This window comes from Balaenoptera musculus, chromosome 10 (assembly GCF_009873245.2).
Source record: "Balaenoptera musculus isolate JJ_BM4_2016_0621 chromosome 10, mBalMus1.pri.v3, whole genome shotgun sequence".
NCBI classification, from domain to species: Eukaryota; Metazoa; Chordata; class Mammalia; order Artiodactyla; family Balaenopteridae; genus Balaenoptera; species Balaenoptera musculus.
In genome coordinates this window covers 84,825,434-84,845,897 of record NC_045794.1, presented here as the reverse complement: position 1 = coordinate 84,845,897, position 20,464 = coordinate 84,825,434, and the positions used below count along the sequence as shown (strand labels likewise).

Genomic DNA, 20,464 nt, shown 5'->3' with positions numbered 1-20,464 from the left:
GTCTGCGTAGAATACAAAAGCTCTTACATTATCCCATGTTGTCTCTTAGGGTTGGGGTAGGAATTTCTAGCTTTTAGGCTGCATATGATCCTCGACCTAATTTCAGCTGGACTATCAGGTTAGGATCATAAAAAGCCACGTGATTAACAGAAATAATGTAACACAGTCTTGAAAAAGACTGAAGGGAAACCATTTTTCTAATACAGGCTACTAACCTACAAAAGAAGAAAGCAGCCCCCTACAGATAAAATTGATATTTTGCTTCATTACTTTTAAAATTAATAGCAGTAAACATAGAATTGTATTCAAAAGTACTGAAAAAATATGCTTTAGCACTAGTTTATGTTCAGCTAAAAAACGTTGAGGGAGAAAGTCAAAAAGGAAGAAGAAATAAGGAAAAAAGAAAAGGCAGAGGTGATGGGTGGCAGAGGGAAAATGACAAAATGAGAAAAAAAAATGAGTAAAAACATTTGTATTGCTCTGTTATGGTTTGTGGTCATATGCATTTTCCTTGTTGATCCTCAGACCTGTGAAGCTGGCAATATGGGTCTTACCCCCAGATAACCTAAGGAAAGAATTGGATTTTTATTAATTTTGCAAGTAGTGAACACAAATTATATTCTGTGCCACGTACTGGAGATACAGTTAAACAACTGTCCCTGTCCTCATGGAGTTTCCATTCTACTTCAAAGAAGTTCAGGGATTTATCTGACTAGTAACTGAAGAAACAAGATCTAAATCTCATTTTTATACCCCTGTTCTTTTCCTTCTATGCTGCTATTCAGATAGGTTGAAACCATAGTTCAAACAGTTCTGGAGGAGAATTGAGTTTCAGTAATTTGCCATTGGGGATTCAGATTGCTTCTTTTGAAGTTATTTTTTATCTAATTAAGAAGCGTTTAAACACTGTTCCTATTCTCTCACGTTAGGACCTTCAGGTTCTGTAGCACTGAATTTCTTATCTTGAGAAAAAACTAAAGTTGAATTGAAAGATTTCCACATTCCTGTCAGAAAGGCAATCCTCATTCTAAGACTGTTAGGAAAACACTGCTGATGTAGTAAATGTGAATTTCAACAAAGCATTTTTCAGAATCTCGTGGTGTTCTTTTGAATATGTTGGAAATTTGAGCCAAATGATAGTACTATTGATTGGTGTCATGTATTTGTCAAATACTCATTGAGTGCAGATCAGGTGCTGGGAACTGGTGATACATACTTTAAAAAAGCAAGGACCCTGTCCTCAAGGAGATGTTTAAATGTAAAGCAATGCAATAAGATAACTGCTATAAAAGTAAAGGGCAGAGGGAGCATGAAAGTTTCTAAGTCTGTTCAAAAGGTCATCAGTAATACATGGCAACCTCTTCTTGGACTTGGATGAGAACACTTGACTTAGGCAAGCACATTGAATTTACATAGAACATGAAGTTGAAAAGGATACCTAATGCTTTGGATGACAGACTTCATTTAACAAATTTTTATTGAACACCTGTTGTATGCTGGACTCCTCTCAGAATCCAAATATTGTTTAATAGATTGGATTAATGGGCCAAAAGTTGACCAAGCTAAAATTTAATAAAGATGAATATAAAGTCTTAAAATGATAGACTGCTAGAGCTAGAAGGGAGAGTTGTGACTTACAGTTTTTAGTCACCTGGATGTTCACCATGAATCAGTGCGATGATTAAACTGCCAGAGGAAGTTAATTCAGTGCTGTCCAACAGAAATATAATGTGAGCCACAAATATAAATTTAAATGTAGTAACCACATTTTGAAATGTAAAAAGTAGATGAAATTAATTTTATTAATATATTTTTTACCCAGCATATCCAAAATATTTTATGTGGAACAATATAAAAATTACTAATGAGATACTTCTATATTCTTTTTATACTACATCTTTGAAATCTGGTGTGGATTTTGCACTTTATAAAGTGTTCATGTCTCAGCTTGAACTAACCACATTTCAAGTGCTTAATAGCCCCATGTTACTATGGCTGCCATACTGGACAGAACAACTCCATATCCTCCTCTGTAAATTGACAGTAATATTTAGTGTTTACTTCAGTTCTTAGCAGTGTATTATGATTCAAAGGAGATAATGTATTTGAAGACAAATTTCAGAGTGGTGTTAAAAAGTTTAAAACGGTCATGTGAAAGAGAGATTAGACTCAGAATAGTAACTGTTTTTTATGTTATTTGTCAGTTCTATTTGAGTGGAGTTGTTGCTTATAATGCTTTAAGACTGATGCTGAAACTGCTTCTTTGAGTGTGTTCACCTAGGGGAGATCATCTATGGCCAGATATTTGCCGTCACTGAATTAGACTACCTCATTGATGGTTCCAGAGAGCAGAATTTGGAGCAATGAATAGAATTTACATGGAAACAGATTTTGGTTTAATGTTAAAGAGAACTCTTCGAATAATTAGAACTACCCCCCAAATTGAATAAGCTCCCCCCAAAAATAGCTAGTTCCCTCTCACTTGAAAATGTTTAGAGAAGGGTTGTGCAAACTTTTTTCAAATGGCCTACTAGAGATTTAAGCATTAGATGAAAGAAGTAGACTAGGTAAACTTTACAGTCTCATCCAACTAAAATTCTGTATCTGGCCTTAGATGGGTGTGGCGGGAGGGCCTGCCAATTTCAAGCCCTTAGAGTAGCCCTTTCACCAGCCTGGCATTGCCCCAACCTCAAATAACGCTGGAGCCTTGTGTGAGGATTTGTATTATAGCAAGTTTTCCAAGGTATCTTAATTTCCTGCCTATACAGTACTGCCTACACCCCAGACTAAACCCAAAATAGCATTCATCTCTGCCTATACCACACACACACCCTGGCCTTTTAGTTGGCTCAATGGCAGACATTGCTGCCAGGAAAAAAAGGTTTCACTGGTAGTACATAAAACTCAGGCTGTACAGTCCCTGGGATTTCTTTATCCCCACGACCACCCGATAACTCCATATATACCTTCGATAACAAATTACGGGACGTAATTATCAATACTGTTGTTACAGTAGCAAAATAATGTGTATTTTGATGGTAAAAACTTCATTTTTAGAAGATTGATTTGTCAAGTGTGGAAAAACAGATGTAACCCAAACTATGAAGTCAGATATGATTAGGCTCCTAACCATACTTTTAAATTACTTAGTGATTGCTGCCTTGGGATGTCTGGCTGTTAGCTATACAGTTATTATACAGACAAATTATGAAGTAATAAAATTTGACAGTTTTTCTTTCCTTGATAAATGCATTTCTGTTTCCTTTTTTCATTTATGGAAAAACTTTTTTCTGTTAAGCTCACCTGAAATTTAAAGTTATTTTCAAGGGGTATCTGAATCACATAGAGAAAGATGTATGTAATATATTTGTGAGATGACTGCTAGGATTGCAAAGGCTATCCTGGAAAAATGAACACATCCACTAGGATTCAATTAAAGTACACATTACAAAACTTTGGATTTAGATTCAGGATGAATGGAATTCTTAGAACAGTCCTTCACATAATTTCTATCTGTATAGACATATGTATTCAATTAAATATCAAGTTTCACCTACTCTGGATTTTTTCCCTGATCCTATTTTATAATCTTAGAAACTTTTATGAAGAATAACTATAGTCAACACAGAAGATTCCTTGGGCAAATTTGTCATGAAAAATTGTGCTTTAGTCTCAAGACCCATTTAGGGTTTTGACTTAAATAACGAAACAATGATTATTTTTAAAATTGCAATATTTTAAGCTTATAAAGCATGTTTTAAAATATGTATTATCATTATAAGGTATAAATAATAATAATAATAGATCCCTGTATACCTACTACCTAGCTTAAGAAAGGGAACATTAGCAATTCCTTTGAAGCCCCCTGGGTTTTCTTTCCTTACCGCCTTTTCTTCTCATCCCCAAGGTGTAACCATGTCTGAAATTTTTTCTTCAGAGTTACCATGTGTAGATATTGCAAATCAGCATACTGTTTTTCATGTTTTAAACTTTATATCAGTGAAATTATTCTGTATTATGTTCTTCTACTGTTTGTTATTGACAGTATATTTGTTAGATTCCTCTATGTCAAAATTCATATATCTTCATTGTAGTATGGTGTTTTATAATATGAACATACCACAATTGATCTATTCCTCTATCGCATAGTATTTTGCTATTGAAAACATTGCCAATATGCATATTCTTGTGTCTTCTGTTTGAGTTTTGTTACCCCCTCCTTTCATCTTTTTTCTCCCTGATAGTTTGGAAGTTTTACGTATTGTTTCTCTTTTTTTAATGGTTACCATAGATATTTTAATATGCATCCTTAATTAGACAGTGTTAAAATTAATATTTTTAACTTCTTCATGAACAAAGCAAGGACCTTTGACACTTGAACTGTCACCCCCTACAGACTTATTGTTATATTTTAGTTCTCTATCATTTTTCTTTTCATTTTACCCCACAAATTCAGTATTGTTTTATGTGACTAGTATTTGTTTAGATTTACCCGCATGTTTGCCTTTGATTTTTTCACTCACTGTTCCTTACATCTCAGGCCTGCCTTCTGGGGTCATTTTTCTTCACCTAAAAGCACATCCTTTACTACAAGAAAAAGTTTAAACTTTTTCTGTGAAGGGCCAGGTAGTAAATATTTTAAGCTTTGCCAGGCCATTTAAGGTGTCTGTTGCAAATTATTCTTTGTTTTTTACAACTCTTTAAAAATATAAAAATGATTCTCAGCTTGTGGGCCATACCAAACCAGACCATAGACCAGATTTGGCCCCTTAGCCATAGTTTGTCAGCCTCTGCTTTTGGAGATCCTTTAGTGAGACTTCACTGATGCCAACCCTTGGTTTTGGTTTTTATGAAAATATCTTTAAGACAGCTTCATTCTTGAGAAACAGTTTTGTTGTGGCTACAATTCAACAGTTTTTCCTGTCATTTTGAAGATATTCCACTGTCTGCCTGCATTTGTTTCTGCTAAGAAGTCAATGGTTGTTCTAATTATTACTCTTACAGGAAACCTGTCTTTTCTTTCTGGCTACTATTTCTAAGATACCTCTCTCACTCTCTTCCCTTCTCTCTCCCTCTCCCCCTCACATATATGCACACACCTATATGTACACACACATATGTATATATCATGAGAGTTTGTGTGTTCTGAAGTTTTACTATGTTGTGTCTAACTGCAGATTTTTTTTAAAGCTGCCTAGGATTTATTGTTCTTTCTAAATATGCATATTGGTACCTTTAGTCAAGTATGATGAATCTTTTGCCATTATCTCTTCAAATATTGACTCTTCCCCTATTCCCTCTACTCATTTCTTCTACAACCCAAATTAGATATATGGTGGAACTTCTCACTGAAACCCTCTTAACATTTTTTTTTGTCTTCTCTTAGCTGCATTCTGAATAATTTTTTCAAATCTGTCTTCCAGCTCCTCTAAGCATTGATTTTTTTTTTTTTCTCGTTATGGTATTTTTATCTAGACGTTTTTATTTAGCTCCTTTTAAAACCTGTCTGGTCATTTTGGGTAATCTCTTGTTGCTTACTCATATTTTTTTATTACCTCCTCTAGATCCTTATAAATACATCTTTTTTGTATCTAATTTTTTTAAATATTTATTTATTTATTTATTTATGGCTGTGTCAGGTCTTAGTTGTGGCACACGGGATCTTTCGTTGCAGCGCGGGACCTCTTCGTTGCAGTGTGTGGGCTTCTCTCTAGTTGTGGCGCGCGGGCTCAGTAGTTGCAGCGCACATGGGCTCTCTAATTGTGGCACTTGGGCCCCAGAGCATGTGGGCTCAGTAGTTGTGGCGTGCAGGCTCAGTTGCCTTATGGCATGTGGGGTATTAGTTCCCCAACCAGGGATTGAACCCGTGTCCCCTGCGTTGGAGGCGGATTCTTAAACCACTGGACTACCAGGGAAGTCCCTGTATCTAATTTTTTAATCTAATGTCTCCAGGTTGATTCTTCTGTTTGTGTTTGTGGTACTTTGTTTTCATATGTAGTAGTGTGTGCAGGTAAGATCATATCTGATTAAACTATATCTGTCAGAACTCTATGAGACCTGTGTAGAGGAAGTTCACCCAAAGAGAATTTGCCTTTGTCAAGTGCTTGGGGCCACTATCAACATATGGACATTTTTAAATTGTCATTTTCTGGAGCACATAGTTAATGTGAATTCCAGCCCCAAACTCACGTTAGGGCCAGCCAATGGTTGAGATTTCTCACAAGTGACTTTTTCTCTTTCTTGGCCTTCACCCACGGTACATATTTTGCATGGCACTTTTGGTTTTGGGGGTTTTCTTCCCCTACTTCCCCTTTAAAGGTCCTGGATCTATGCAGAGGTCTCTGATCTGCATCCCTCTTTGTTCAGGCACTAAGTTTTGTCTTCCATCCCCTACAAACTGAATCTGTTAGTTATTGGATGTGGGCAGATGTCCTTAAGATAGCTTTATGCCTTGGTGCTCAGTTGCTTCTCTGGATTTGGATTTTTGCATTATTTTTGTAGTCAGAAAGCTTTTCTGGTTATTGTCCATATTGCCAGACACAAATGACTTTTTAAAATTCATTTTTTTCTTCATCTTGCCATGAGAATAAACTGAAATCATTTTAGTAGTACTAAGCCAAGGAGATAAGCTGACTTTATTAAACATCTTACCCAGAATCAAATATCCAAAAGACTAATCAGATCATTATTTGCATATTCACTATTCACAGAGTGTAATAGTATATAGGATAGATGAATAGTTTGTAACATCCCACACATGTATCGTGCCATGTATAATACTACGTGAAAATTATTGATACTCATTATAATGACTTCGAGGCATCATAAGGCACAAAGTATCTTGTACATAATATGTTCAGTATATATTTTTTATATTGTCACTTGATAATCCATGCATGGTAATTCATTTACCTAGAATATTCTGATTCTTAGAGCATTCCGTTTTCACTGTGTTTGCTGTGAAATGTATTTACGATTAGGAATAAAATGTCTCCTAAGTAAGATAAAGTATAACCAGTATATTGTTTGTTTTTAGTTACCTTAGAGAGTTATTTTGTGAGGCTTAGACAGCTTCAGATATTTTTGTTGTTGTTCAGTAAACCAGTTACATCTTATATAATCTTATATCTTATATCATCTTATATAATATCTGATCTGCTTTTGAACTTCTCAAAAGAATATTCATGGCCCCCTGATAGATTCTTCATTATAATGAATACACAGTTTTATATTGTTTGTTCTCATAACTTATTAAAACATTTACTGTGTATGCTTAGGAAGAAGAAGCAGACATTGAAGGAATTCAGTATAAAACACTACGAACATTTCACCATGGAGTCAGGGTCGATGGCATAGCTTGGAGCCCAGAGACTAGACTTAATTCATTGCCTCCAGTAATCAAGTAAGTTTAACATTGTCAAGGAAAGGCAAAAGATTAGAAAATTTCAGCTCTGGTTATAAATACTTTACAACAGCATAGTCCTAGTTGTGGGGAGAAGAGCTACAGTTGACGCCTGAACAACATGGCAGGGGGTGATTATAACCTGGGTATAATTTATAAACAGCACTCCCTATCCGAGGTTCCTCCACATCTGAGGATTCAACCGACCACAGACTGTGTAGTAGTTACTATCGAAAAATATCCACATATAAATAGACCTGTGGAGTTCAAACTCATGTTGTTCAAGGGTCCATTTGTACTTTATTTCCCTACAACTTTTAATTTCATCTCCGAGAAAGCCTTGGACAAGAGAAGGCATTTCCCTGCTGGCTTTGATCTATTTCTTCCAATGGCTCTTAACTAATCATTGAAAAGGCATGGTAGCAGAGATCTACCAACATATCCAGGTCTATAGATTAGGAGCCTTCTTTAATTTAAACTTTATTTAAATTAAATAAACTTAGAGGACTTCCATTGCAGTCCAGTGGTTAAGACTCTGCATTTCCACTGCAGGGGGCACGGGTTTGATCCCTGGTCAGAGAACTAAGATCCCGTATGCCACGCGGCTCGGCCAAAAAAATAAATAAATAAAATTAATTAATTAATTAAACTAAATGTATTAGTTGAGAAAAAATGGTTAACTTTAATGCAGTCAGAACTTGAGAAATTTAGATCCATATGATACTCATTTATCTGAAGACAATTGGAAATAAACTTTGTTTTCCAATATATAAATATAACTTCTATTTCTTCCTCAGCCATAATCTGACATGCTGAGAATCTAAAAATTTTAGGATTGAAGGCAAACTAGTTAAAAAATAGTTGTTTATTGATTAGATTTTGTTTTTTAATGTAACATACATTGATGTACTTCTAAACAGTACCTTAAATGTTACGGTCAGTGTGAATAATACTCCAGCTTTTAGTAGATAGAAGTATATCAGCTCTTATAGGTATAAAAAGATTATCATCTTCTGTCTGATTTATTGAATTCAATATATCTTAAAGTAAGAAGGCTTATGGATAACTGAAGAAGGCAAAGACTAAGATGTATAACTATTTTTAATATCTAAAATTATTAACTATTTTAATATCTAATATTGACCTAGCTAAATAAAGATGCCCATCCTTTTCTGCCTTTAAGAAAAAGTTAAACATTAAATTCATGTGGTGATTTATAATAAAATTCTACACGTTTCTTATTGAAGAGACAAATCCAATATACTAATTTTTGTATGTTTTCCAAAGATATTTAAGTGCCTCCTACTTTGAGTAATAGTTGTAATAACACTTTTTACAACAGAACCACAGCATCCCCTTTCTGCCCGAACAAAAACATGATTATGAGTTATGAAAACAGCTTTGGTGGTTGGAGGTGGGGAGAACTTTCACTTAGGCTAAAAATGGGTTTGTTTTCATTTTCTTACTTCCAGATTTTGCACTTCTGCTGCTGATATGAAAATTAGATTATTTACTTCAGACCTTCAAGATAAAAATGAATACAAGGTATGTTGACAAGTATAATTTGTAAATCTTTATTTTAAAACATATTTATTATTTTTGCTTTTTTAATTGGATTTATCCCAATTTAAAATGACTTTATGGTTACCTTTAAAATATGTAGTTTAGAATCTCATTTACTCTATTTTAGGCTGTAGTAAGTAACTAGGATCATAGTAAAGACTGCAGATTATAAATCTGATATCACTTATTAAAATATTAGGTAGACACAGTAAATGAGAGAGAAGTAGAAATTCAGTATATAGACATGAACACACATAGAGTAAGAGTTGAACTTCAAGGGAACAAACACAGTACAGCATAGTGAGAGACAGGACTACAAAGTGGCTAAAAGCACAGACACAGGAGCCAGACCACCTGGGTTTGAAGCCCAGCTCTACCACTTTAGTAATAGTGTGACTTTGGTCAAATTCCCAATCTCTTTGTGCTCATTTCCTTACCTGTAAAATGGAGATGATCATAGCTTCTGCCTCATAAGTCAGACAAAGACAAATACTATGTGATCTCACTTATGGGAGGAATTTTTTTAAAAGCTGAACTCATAGAAACTGAATAGAATGGTGGTTGTCAGGGCCTGGGGAGTGTGGGTAATGGGGAGATGATGATTGAAGGGTATGGACTTCCAGTTATAAGTGGAATAAGTTCTGGGGATCTACTGTACATCATGATGAGTATAGTTAACAAGTATACTGTATTATATACTTGAAAGTTGCTAAGAGAGTAGAATGTTCTCACCACAAAACAAAAATGGTAATTTTATGAGGTGATAGAGGTATTAACTAACCCTATTGTGGTAGTCATTTCACTAATGCTATTATGATAATCGTTTCACAATATATATGTATATCAAATCATCATGTTGTATACCTTAGACTTACACAGTGTTATATATCTCAGTAAAGTGGGGGGGAGTTCATTAAATAAATACCTCTCAGTTTGGATTGAAACCGAATCATGTTTTTTATAAGAACGGTATTGCCTTCTTGACTTTCTAGTAAATCAAAACTATGAATAATGTTATAAAACAAACAAACTATAAACCTTTCCAATCATTTAGAAAACAGTAAAAGCTATGCTCTAAACTATATACAATGGGCTATATACAATTTTACCATAATACAGTGCACTGTATATATTAATTTAAAGCTGTATCAGTGACTAGCTGTACAAATGGCACATAAAACTTTGACTCATCAAAAGTCAATAGTTACTAACAATTATTGTTAGTTATAATAGACATTAAATATTTAATGTTAATTTGATTTGGCTTGTAGACTGTGACATAAGCTTTGAAGAATGATTTGGAGGACCTGGGTTTGTTAAACTTACACAGGAATGTTTGAATCAAATCCTTTTTTTTCCTAATTACATATTTCCAAATAGTAAGCAGTACCAAATAGAACCACTTTATTAATCTTACAACTGAGATCAAATTCAAGTGTTTGGAAGGAAAATAGGAAGCAAGAACAATATCCATTAAAATATTTAAATATCTGATGTCTGACAGACCTGTTTAGGATTTCAGTTGTAAAGATTTAGACTGATTGGACCTGCCTGCTGGCATAGTCCTCTACCTTATAATTTCCCATTTATTTCTTCTGTGGCCAGAAGAGAATTGCTGGGTTGTTGTGATAATGGGCTTATAATACTAGCTGTCTCAAGTGCTGGCAGTCACATTGAGCAAGTGAATAAAGACAGTAGAAGGTGAAGTCCATGCTTTGTGTTTATTAGAGAGCAGCCAGTGTACAGAGCAGCAGGTATGAGGTAAAAAATCGAAGGGGACTCTATTTCAGAGCCCCTAGAAAGTTCTTCTAGCTTTAACTTTTATTTAACCTTCATGTAATAAGTGAGAAATGAGGTGATATGAGGACAGGTACAGTTTAAAAAAAAAAAAAGTCTCTGTTTTTGTAAGAAATGCACACTAGAAAAGAAAAATCAAGCTAATAACAGTGTGTTGAATGATCAGCTTCTTTCCAAGATAAACCTTCTAGAAAGGTGGGTGTATAAATCATGTTTTAAAAATAGCAGACTGCTTAAGAAATATTTATAGAAAAGAGAAGCATGCAGTGAAAGCAATGAAGTAAAAATATTAGGTAGGAATATTGTAGGTTATTTTCCTGTGTTCTTACTAACTTTTCCCCTTATGTCAGGTTTTAGAGGGCCATTCAGATTTCATTAATGGTTTGGTATTTGATCCCAAAGAAGGCCAAGAAATTGCAAGTGTGAGTGATGATCATACCTGCAGGTATGTTGCTTATATAAGTTACAGCCAAATTTTTGAATTTTCATCTTATTTTAATGAGAATTACATTTTAAAAATTAGAGAAAATGTAAACTATATATATTCCACAAAATGTTATAAAAGAAGCATACTTTACTTAAAATGTAAGTATGACACCAACATAAGTTTCAAAACCAGTGAGTTGAGTTCTTATCCCATTTAATGGAAACTTCCCTTGCTGATTCATGGGTGCCTCTCTGCCTCTTATTTTAGATTTGCACATTTATGAAATCTAAATATATATTAGGTCAAACAGTGGACACAATCAATAGGATAATAAAAGGCATTTGCCATATTGTGAAGTTATTTCATAGATCCCATCTGATAAGTTAGTGTTTAATAATGAACTGAGAATCTCATTTGCTAGAGCAAGACTCGCGGGAAATTTAGTGTTTTGACAAATTCGAAAGTCTCTGTATAAAGTTTTTCTGTAGATACAATACATTACAATATCACATTCTTCCACCTCACCCCCTAGTTTGGAACAGATGAGGTGGCTATAATGTTTTAATAGTGCCTAAAGCTGGAGAATATCACAAGTAAAGAACGAGATGAAGAGCAAGAGTAGGAGGTGGAAATAAGCTGAAGAGTCAAGAGTGAAGCAGTCATTAGAGGAGTGCCCGTTGCTTCATTTGCTTTGACAGTACTGTGAGCAAAAAGAACCACCAAAAAAAACAAAAACAAAAACGCTGCTCTGCTATTTTGCATAGCTTTAATGTTTGATAAAGGTATGACAAAATCGTTAGTATTAGTAAATACTTGTATACATGTAAAACTACTAAATATGTGTCCTTTCACATTGGAAGTAAAGCCACTAGCTTCTTCTTAAATTTTAATCTTCTCAATAGCTTGTCTTTTTAAAGTTATAGAGTCATAGGCCATTATTTTTTATAAAATTTTCATGTCAAGGACATGAAAGATTTACATGACATTAAGATTGTAGGGTCCCAAGTGTTAAAAAAAACTAAGTTTGTATAGAGATGGAAAAGTAAGTGGGGCCATTTTTAATGTAAAACTTAAATTAGATCACTAGAAAGAAAGAATGACGTTTTAATTCTCTAACACACGGAGCATCCTAGTCACAAGCATTTGGAATAATGAAACCTGAGAAGGGGGAAAATGAGTGTCTTTGCAAGCCAAGGAATAGCCTCTGAATAGTGAACAACAGCCAGAGAGACCTGGGATTACATTCAGAGATCTGTGATTTTTTTCTTGTAGGAGACTTTGGGATTTTCATAGAATAGTAAAATTGTCCTAAAATATAGGGGACTGACAGAGGGTGGCCAGCTTTTTGTCAAGTGAGAAGAATTTTTTAAAGTTCTGCTGCCTTCTATTATTACCAATATTTTATTTAAAAAAGAACATTATTACTATAAAAAGGAGAAGAAACTTAACTTCAAAGTAAGTCCTTTAATTTAAATAAATTTAACTTTTTGAAATTTACTGTGTTGCTCCTAATTTTCTTACTTTGCTAGGCTGTGGTTGATGGTGTTACTGTTCAGTGAATACTTGTTCTCCCTTCCCCGCTCCTGTGGAAGGAGCTTTTCCCACTTCGTTGGGCTTAGCCATGTGACTTGTTTAAGCCAGTGTAATGTTAGCAGGTGTGACTCAAGCAGACACTTTAAATGTTTTACATGGTTTGTCCTGACCAACTGTCCTGTCTTCTCCTATAATATAAGCATGTCCTAGATAGCTACTGGCCCCAGAATGCAAAGCACATTAAGCAGATGTGGAACCATCTGGCATTATGAAATAGAACTTCCCACAGACCCATGAGCAAGAAATGTATGCTTATTTTTCTAAGTCTCTGAGATTTTGGAGGTTGGTAACATCATTGTAGCAATAGCTGGAGAGCTAAATTTAGAATTTATCAGCTTAATTTGCCAACCAGAAGGGCATTTCTGATTGGCTTTTAAAGTCAAATTTCTTGGGCTGAAAGCTAAACAATATAGATAAGATTTTTAACAGAAACAGAAGATATAAGTAAATCAAGTTTAAGGAAGAGTAGTAACATACACTCTCAAAGTAACAAAGGAAAGAAGGAATTCTGAGGGGACAAACTACAACAGAAAAATGTTTCAGTACAACTGTCTTCATTAACTCAAAGTACAGAACTGCCAAGTTACGAATAAAGACACCAGCCAAATGGCAGCTGTGCAATTTGGGCAGATGAAATAGCCATTTACATCCCAGAAATCATTCCTGTCACTGTACTAAAGTAATGCCTACCATAGTCTGGGTCTCTATGTTGTTTGTAAAGATACCTTAGTGATATCCTTGTCCAATCATACTCAAAGCCTATGTCATCTTGGGAGGAGTATTATATGCTGGTGATACCATGCTTTAAAATGACATGCTAAATAGAATAACTAGACTGAAGTTCAGTAAAGAAGTAGAGGATTTTAACAACATTTTAAACCAACTAGACATATACAAAACACTCCACACACTCCCAACATCAGCAGAATACACATTCTTCTCAAGTGTACCTGGAACACTCTTTAGAATAAACCATATGTTAGTCCTCAAAATAAATCTACATAATTTTTTTAAAGATTGAAATCATACAAAGTATCTTCTTTGATCACAGTGGAATGAACTAGAAATCATTAACAGAAGGAAAATAGAACATCTACAGATACATGGAAATTAAATAACACACTGTCATTAGCCAGTGGGTCAAGAAGGAAATCACAAGGGAAATTAGAAAATACCTTGAGATGAGTGAAAATGAAAACACAACACACAGAATTTATGGGATGCAGTACAAGCAGTGCTCAGAGGGAAATTTATAGCTGTGAGCACCTACATTAAAAAGAAGAAAGAACTCAAATCAGTAACCTAAATTGACACCTTAAGAAGCTAGAAAAAAAGAATAAAGACACCCAAAGCTAGCAGAAGTAAGGAAATAATAAAGATTAGAGCAGAGATGAACAACATAGGGAATGGAAAACAATAGAATCAATGACACCAAAAGATGTTTCTTTGAAAAGATATAACAAAATTAACATATATAGCTAAAACATATTATAGCTAAAATTAATTAGCTAGAGAGACGAAGAGAAAACACTACAAATGGTAAAATCAGAAAAAGTGGGGACATTACTACCAACCTTACAGAAATGAAAAGGATTATAAGAGAATACTATGAATAGTTATACACCAACAAATTAGATAACCTAGGTGACATGGACAAATTCCTGGAAACATGAAACTGCCAAAACTCAAGGAAAAAATAGAAAATCTGAATAAACTTATAGCAAATAAAGAAATTGAATCAGTAATCAAAAATTTCCCAACAAAGAAAGGCCAGGACAGGATTCTTCACTGGTAAATTCTACCAGACATTTAAAGAAGAATTAACCACCAGTCTCTCAAATGCTTTCAGAAAGTAGAATAGGAAGAAACACTTTCTAACTCATTCTGTAAGGCCAGCATTATCCTGATACCAAAACCAGACAAAGACATCCTCCAAAAAGAAAATTGCACACCAATATTCTTTATAAATACAGATGCAGAATCCTCAACGACATCCAGCTAAAACTAGAAAACTCTGAGAAGAAAACCAGCAAGTCTTTATGACCTTGGATTTGGCAATGGTTTCTTAAATACGACACCAAAAACACATTCATTAAAAATAAATAAATAAATTGGACTTCATCAAAATTTAAAACTCTTGGACACCAGAGGACCCTATCAAGAGAGTGAAAAGACATCCCACTGAATGGGAGAAAATATTTGCAAATTATATATCTGATAAGGGTCTTATACAAGATATGCAAGGAACTCTTATAATTCAACAATAAAGAGACAAGCAACCCAATCAAAAAATGGGCAAAGGACATGAGTAGACAATTGTCTAGAGAAGATATACAAGTAGCCAACAAGCACGTGAAAAGATGCTGAATGTCATTAGGGAAATGCAAATCAAAAACAAAGTGAAATACCACTAATACTCACTAAAATAACTGTAAACAAAAAGTCAGAAAAAAAACAAGTGTTGAAGAATGTGAAGAAACTGAAACCCTCATAGTTTTCTGGCAGGAATGTAAAACGGTGCAGCCGGCATGGAATAGAGTGTGGCAGTTCCTCAAAAAGTTAAACATGTGACCCAGCATTTCCAATCCTAGGTATATATCCAAAAGAATTAAAAACAGGTGTTCATTCAGACAAAAACTTGTAAAGGAATATTCCTAGCAGCACTATTTACAGTAGCCAAAAGGTGGAAGCAACCCAGATATCCATCAGTAAATGAAAGGACAAACAAAATGTGGTGTATCCATACACTGAAATAGTATTCAGCTATAAAAAAAGAATGAAATACAGATACATGCTACACCATGGGTGAAACTTGAAAACACTATGCTAAGTAAAAGAAGCCAGACATAAAATAGTCTGTGATTCCATTATATAAAATCTCCAGAAGAAGCAAATCCATAGAAACAAAACAGATGGTGGTTGCCAGGAAGTTGGAGGACAAGAACTTAAGAGTGACTGCTTAATGGGTACAGTGTTTACTTTTGGAATAATGAAAATGTTCTAGAACTAAATAGTGGTGGTGGTTGCAGAACACTGTGAATGTGCCAAGTGTCCCTGTACACTTTAAAATGATTAAAATGGGAAGTAAAATAAGTGAATAAAATTTTTCAAATACTAAGCTTTATTATGTAGTCCTACAATATGGAGCAGTGCTACAGTATGAATTCTTAAACATTTTGTACTATAAAGAGCAGAAGAAAGGTTTCTCTGACTGTGCCAACTCAAAAAACATTATTTTAAATACATTGTTGATCTGTGCATATTTTCTGATGTTTGACTCTGGCATTTTCAAGGAGACACAGTATTATAATCAGCTAAGAGATTTGTGGCCTTAGGGACACCATTTCAAAACAATCTGTCCCCTGAGCAGGTTCATAAAGCTTATGTGTTTTGTTGAAAATTTCCAGATTCTGAATCAGAATGAAGATAGTCTCACTTGTACTAGTGTGTCAGTCTATCCATTAAAAAGTTATCACTTGTTTATCTCTTGATATAGAGAATGAATGTATAGAGAATAAATTAATATAGAGACTAGTTCATTCAGTCAGTAAACATCAAGTGTCTACTATGTGCCAGGTACTGTGCTGGGTACTTGGTAGTCACTGATACGTTTTTAAACCTGTGAATAATCATTTCAGAACCATTTTAATCTTCTCTAAGACTGACAAAAGTATTTTATTTTCTATAAATGAATTACAGTATTAATAAGTAAATATTACTAAATATTTTATGGAATGCCTTACTGCATACTAACCAACACTAAGTGCCTTACCTATATAAATTTGTTTAATTTTTACAGCAACTCCAAGATAGGTTCAATTTTTACCCTCATTTTACAAGATGGGAAGGCAGGGCATAGAGAGGCTAATAATTTGTGGAAAGGGACATAGCTATTAAAGAGAGGAACTCAAATATCAAGCAGTGTGGCTCTAGTACCTGCACTCTTAATTCACTCACTCTTCTGCCTGAGTGGCTTTTTTTTTTTTTTTTTGGCTGTGTTGTCTTCCTTGCTGCACAGAGGCTTTCTCCAGTTGCAGCGAGCGGGGGCTACTCTTCATTGCGGTGCGTGGGCTTCTCATTGCAGTGGCTTCTCTTGTGGCAGAGCATGGGCTCTAGGTGTGCGGGCTTCAGTGGTTGCAGAGCACGCTGGCTCAGCAGTTGTGGCTCGTGGGCTCTAGAGCACAGGCTCAGTAGTTGTGACGAACGGGCTTAGTTGCTCCCCAGCATGTGGGATCTTCCCGGATCAGGGCTCAAACCCGTGTCCCCTGCATTGGTAGGCAGATTCTTAACCACTGCACCAGCAGGGAAGCCCCTGAGTGGCAATTTTCAAATTCATCCTGAGAAGATGGTATTTGTATCTAATAATATTTTAGATGTTTATTACTTCTCTGCATTCTCTAATATGACTTCATTTTTATCTAAGATTCCATCTAGTTTTAGTATTCTATAATCTCTGCAAGTTTATAAGAAAATTGAGTTCTCATTTAACTCAGTGGTTCTTTATCAGTCCCAAAACCCCCTTTTTAAACAAACATTTTCTAATGTCTACTATATAATCTTCAATGAAACTCATGGAAAATATAACCTATCAAAATATATAATTGTAAAAAATATTATTTTAATTGTACTACATTTCTGTTAAATGCTAATAATAATATTTTAAATAAAATAGTATTTTAACTATACTACACATTTCTATAAAAAACAGATTGTTATAGAATAACAGCACAGTGTATATGCTCAGATACGACTGCATAAGAAGAAATAGTGAAGTGTAGTCTTTGTCACTCTTTACAAGGAATAAATTTGAGTATCAGAAAAATAAGATAACAGGAAAATGTAAGGCAGAGAGGCAAAGCTGCCAAGTTACACAGTTCCAGGGATATGGCTTGCAGAGTACGATGTAAATAGTGCCATCTGGAGTTTTGCAATGTCATAGCCTTGGGCAAAACTAGTTATTAGAATAAAAACTCAAGTCAGTTGTAATTTTTAAAATTTTACAATGGGAAGTGAAAGAGTATGGAAATAATGCTAATCAAAATAGAAATAACATGACAAGACAAATTATAGGATATCACGTTGAAAAAATAAGGAAGGATAACATTCTTGCAAATCAGCCAGTTTTTATATGGATAGTATCAAAATAATTCACTGTTATGTCAGGGGATGGAGTACTAACAAAATTGCGAAAAACATATCTCCTATCTTGAAATGGCCCCACCTTTTGAGGTATTTCTAAATTTTACTGTGATATTCAAAAGTCATGTAGAATGTCTAGCATCCCTGGTTACCTTTCACTAAACGCTTGTAGCACCCCAATCATTAGGATAACCAAAAATGTCCCCTAGGTGTTAGAATCCCCCCCTGCTGAGAATAGTTGATTTAGATAATAAGTGACCAGGCCCTATTCTAAGTGTTTTATATGAATTAATTCATTTAATCCTCAAAAACCTTATTTGGTAAATTCTCTTATTCAAGAAGTTTTAGTCTTTTTATATTATTGAAAAAGCAGGTGTTCATATTACCTGTATGTTCTGATCAAAATCAAACATTATGTCGGGTTTAATAAAATTGATAGAATTATACTTAGTGTCATGTCTACAGATGTATTATCTTCTGTTTGTGAAGAATTTATAATTTTTTAAAAGATACCTTTGCTAAAACATTCTAGTACCAGTTCCTGAAATGAAGATGTCATGTTCCTTCTTCATATGTCATTAGCCCAGTTTTCATATGAGGAACAAGAGTAAGGAGAAATGGAGTTTTGTAGAGGATGAGGAAAATTATCCTAGAGTAGACTGCCCTGGCCTTTTCACTAATAAGGTATTTTGCAAGGCCAGCCATGCTTTATTACCTTAGAGTCATCTCAGCACAAGAAGAGAGCCCTTGTGTTAGGTATTCAGTGAGTAAGTGGGTGAAGGAATGAATAAAATTCTGTATCTGTCACCACATCTTTATTAAAAAGATGCCATTACCAAAGCATCTGACAGGAGATGTGTTTAAGAAAAGAAATTCCCAAGTAAATCATAGGATTGCTAGGCATTCGGCCTCATGTGCTACACCATTTCTTCTTTTTTTTTTTTTTTAATTTATTTATTTATTTTTGGCTGTGTTGGGTCTTCGTTGCTGTGTGCGGGCTTTCTCTAGCTGCGGCGAGGCGGGGCTACACTTCGTTGCGGTGCACCGGCTTCTCATTGCAGTGGCTTCTCTTACTGCACAGCACGGGCTCTAGGCGCATGAGCTTCAGTAGTTGTGGCACACGGGCTCAGTAGTTGTGGCGCACGGGCTTAGTTGCTCTGCGGCATGTGGGATCTTCACCAACCAGGATTTGAACCCGTGTCCCCTGCATTGGCAGGCAGATTCTTAACCACTGCGCCACCAGGGAAGTCCCTACACCATTTCTTTTATGGTCCCTCATCAAGTCCACCATATACAGGTATGCCATATATACACATATATATATATGCACAGGAAAATACAAATACTAGTACTTCAAATTATGACCCAGCATTATCCAAAGAAGGTTAAAATTATTACAGTATTTGAGAGGTAAATAAGTGCATATTTAGAAAAATTTATTATCCCCTACTTCCAAAAGAAGGTAAAATGGTGTTTAAGTATTTAATGGGTTAAGCTTATTATTTTAAAAACTCACTAATACAGAACATCTCATTCCCAGTCAGTGCCAAATAACAGATGTTCTTGTATATTAAAAACAGTACTGTTCTGTAAGAACAAGTCAGACCAACAAGTATTTATTAAACACGTTTAGTATAGCCAACATTTAGTACTTTGGGGGATACAGAAGAAATAGAAGACCCAGTACTCACTGTAACTACAAAGGATGTCAGAACTAAATCCATTTCCTCCTCCTCCTCCTCCCTAATAATCTTTTAAAATATTAGATAAAAGTTATGGTGAAGGAAAATTGGCTTTTAGAAACCAAGGAATTCTTAGTTTAAGACTAAAATAATAGAGGCATGTAATGTACCATTCACTTTGTCTGTGAAACTTGGGATATTAGTAGTTGCCATGTTCTAGCTGTCATCATTTTTAACAAGAATGGGAGAAAGGGTGGGAAATAAAAAATGATCTTTTTTTTTTAGAAATATAACCAAATTACTGGATAAGGGAATACTAAATTACATACGATATTCACTCAGTAGTGTCATTTTTTTTAAATTATTACAAGAGAAAAAGAATGTTTATCAAATATCTTATATGTATCCCATGGTAGCTGAGTTCTTTCCATATCACTTCTGCTCATGTATATTTGAGTCTTCAAGATCCATAGTTAAGGCGGACTGTTCTCCCCCAACCCCACCCCAGTTGAGATCACAAAGTAAGTGATCTTTTTAAAAATAGTCCCTGGTGGCGCAGTGGTTAAGAATCCAGCTGCCAATGCGGGAGACACAGGTTCGATCCCTGGTCCAGGAAGAATCCCACATGCTGCGGATTAACTAAGCCCGTGCGCCACAACTACTGAACCCACGTGCCTAGAGCCTGTGCTCTGCAACAAGAGAAGCCACTGCAATGAGAAGTCCGTGCACCGCAACGAAGAGTAGCCCCCACTTGCCACAACTAGAGAAAGCCTGCACACAGCAATGAAGACCCAATGCAGACAAAAAATAAATTTAAAAAAAAATTTTTTTTTAATAAATAAAAATAGTCCTTGTGTGGGA

At 34.9% G+C, this 20,464-nt stretch overlaps 1 protein-coding gene across 1 annotated transcript in view; it reads left to right on the top strand.

Moving 5' to 3' along the window:
• NUP37 (nucleoporin 37) overlaps window positions 1-20,464 on the top strand; it is a 41,567-nt gene that overhangs the window by 3,182 nt on the left and 17,921 nt on the right. The window contains exons 3-5 of the mRNA XM_036867334.1: window positions 7,278-7,402; window positions 8,875-8,947; window positions 11,113-11,207. Coding sequence (XP_036723229.1) covers window positions 7,278-7,402; window positions 8,875-8,947; window positions 11,113-11,207 — 293 coding nt within the window. The remainder of the gene's footprint in view (window positions 1-7,277; window positions 7,403-8,874; window positions 8,948-11,112; window positions 11,208-20,464) is intronic.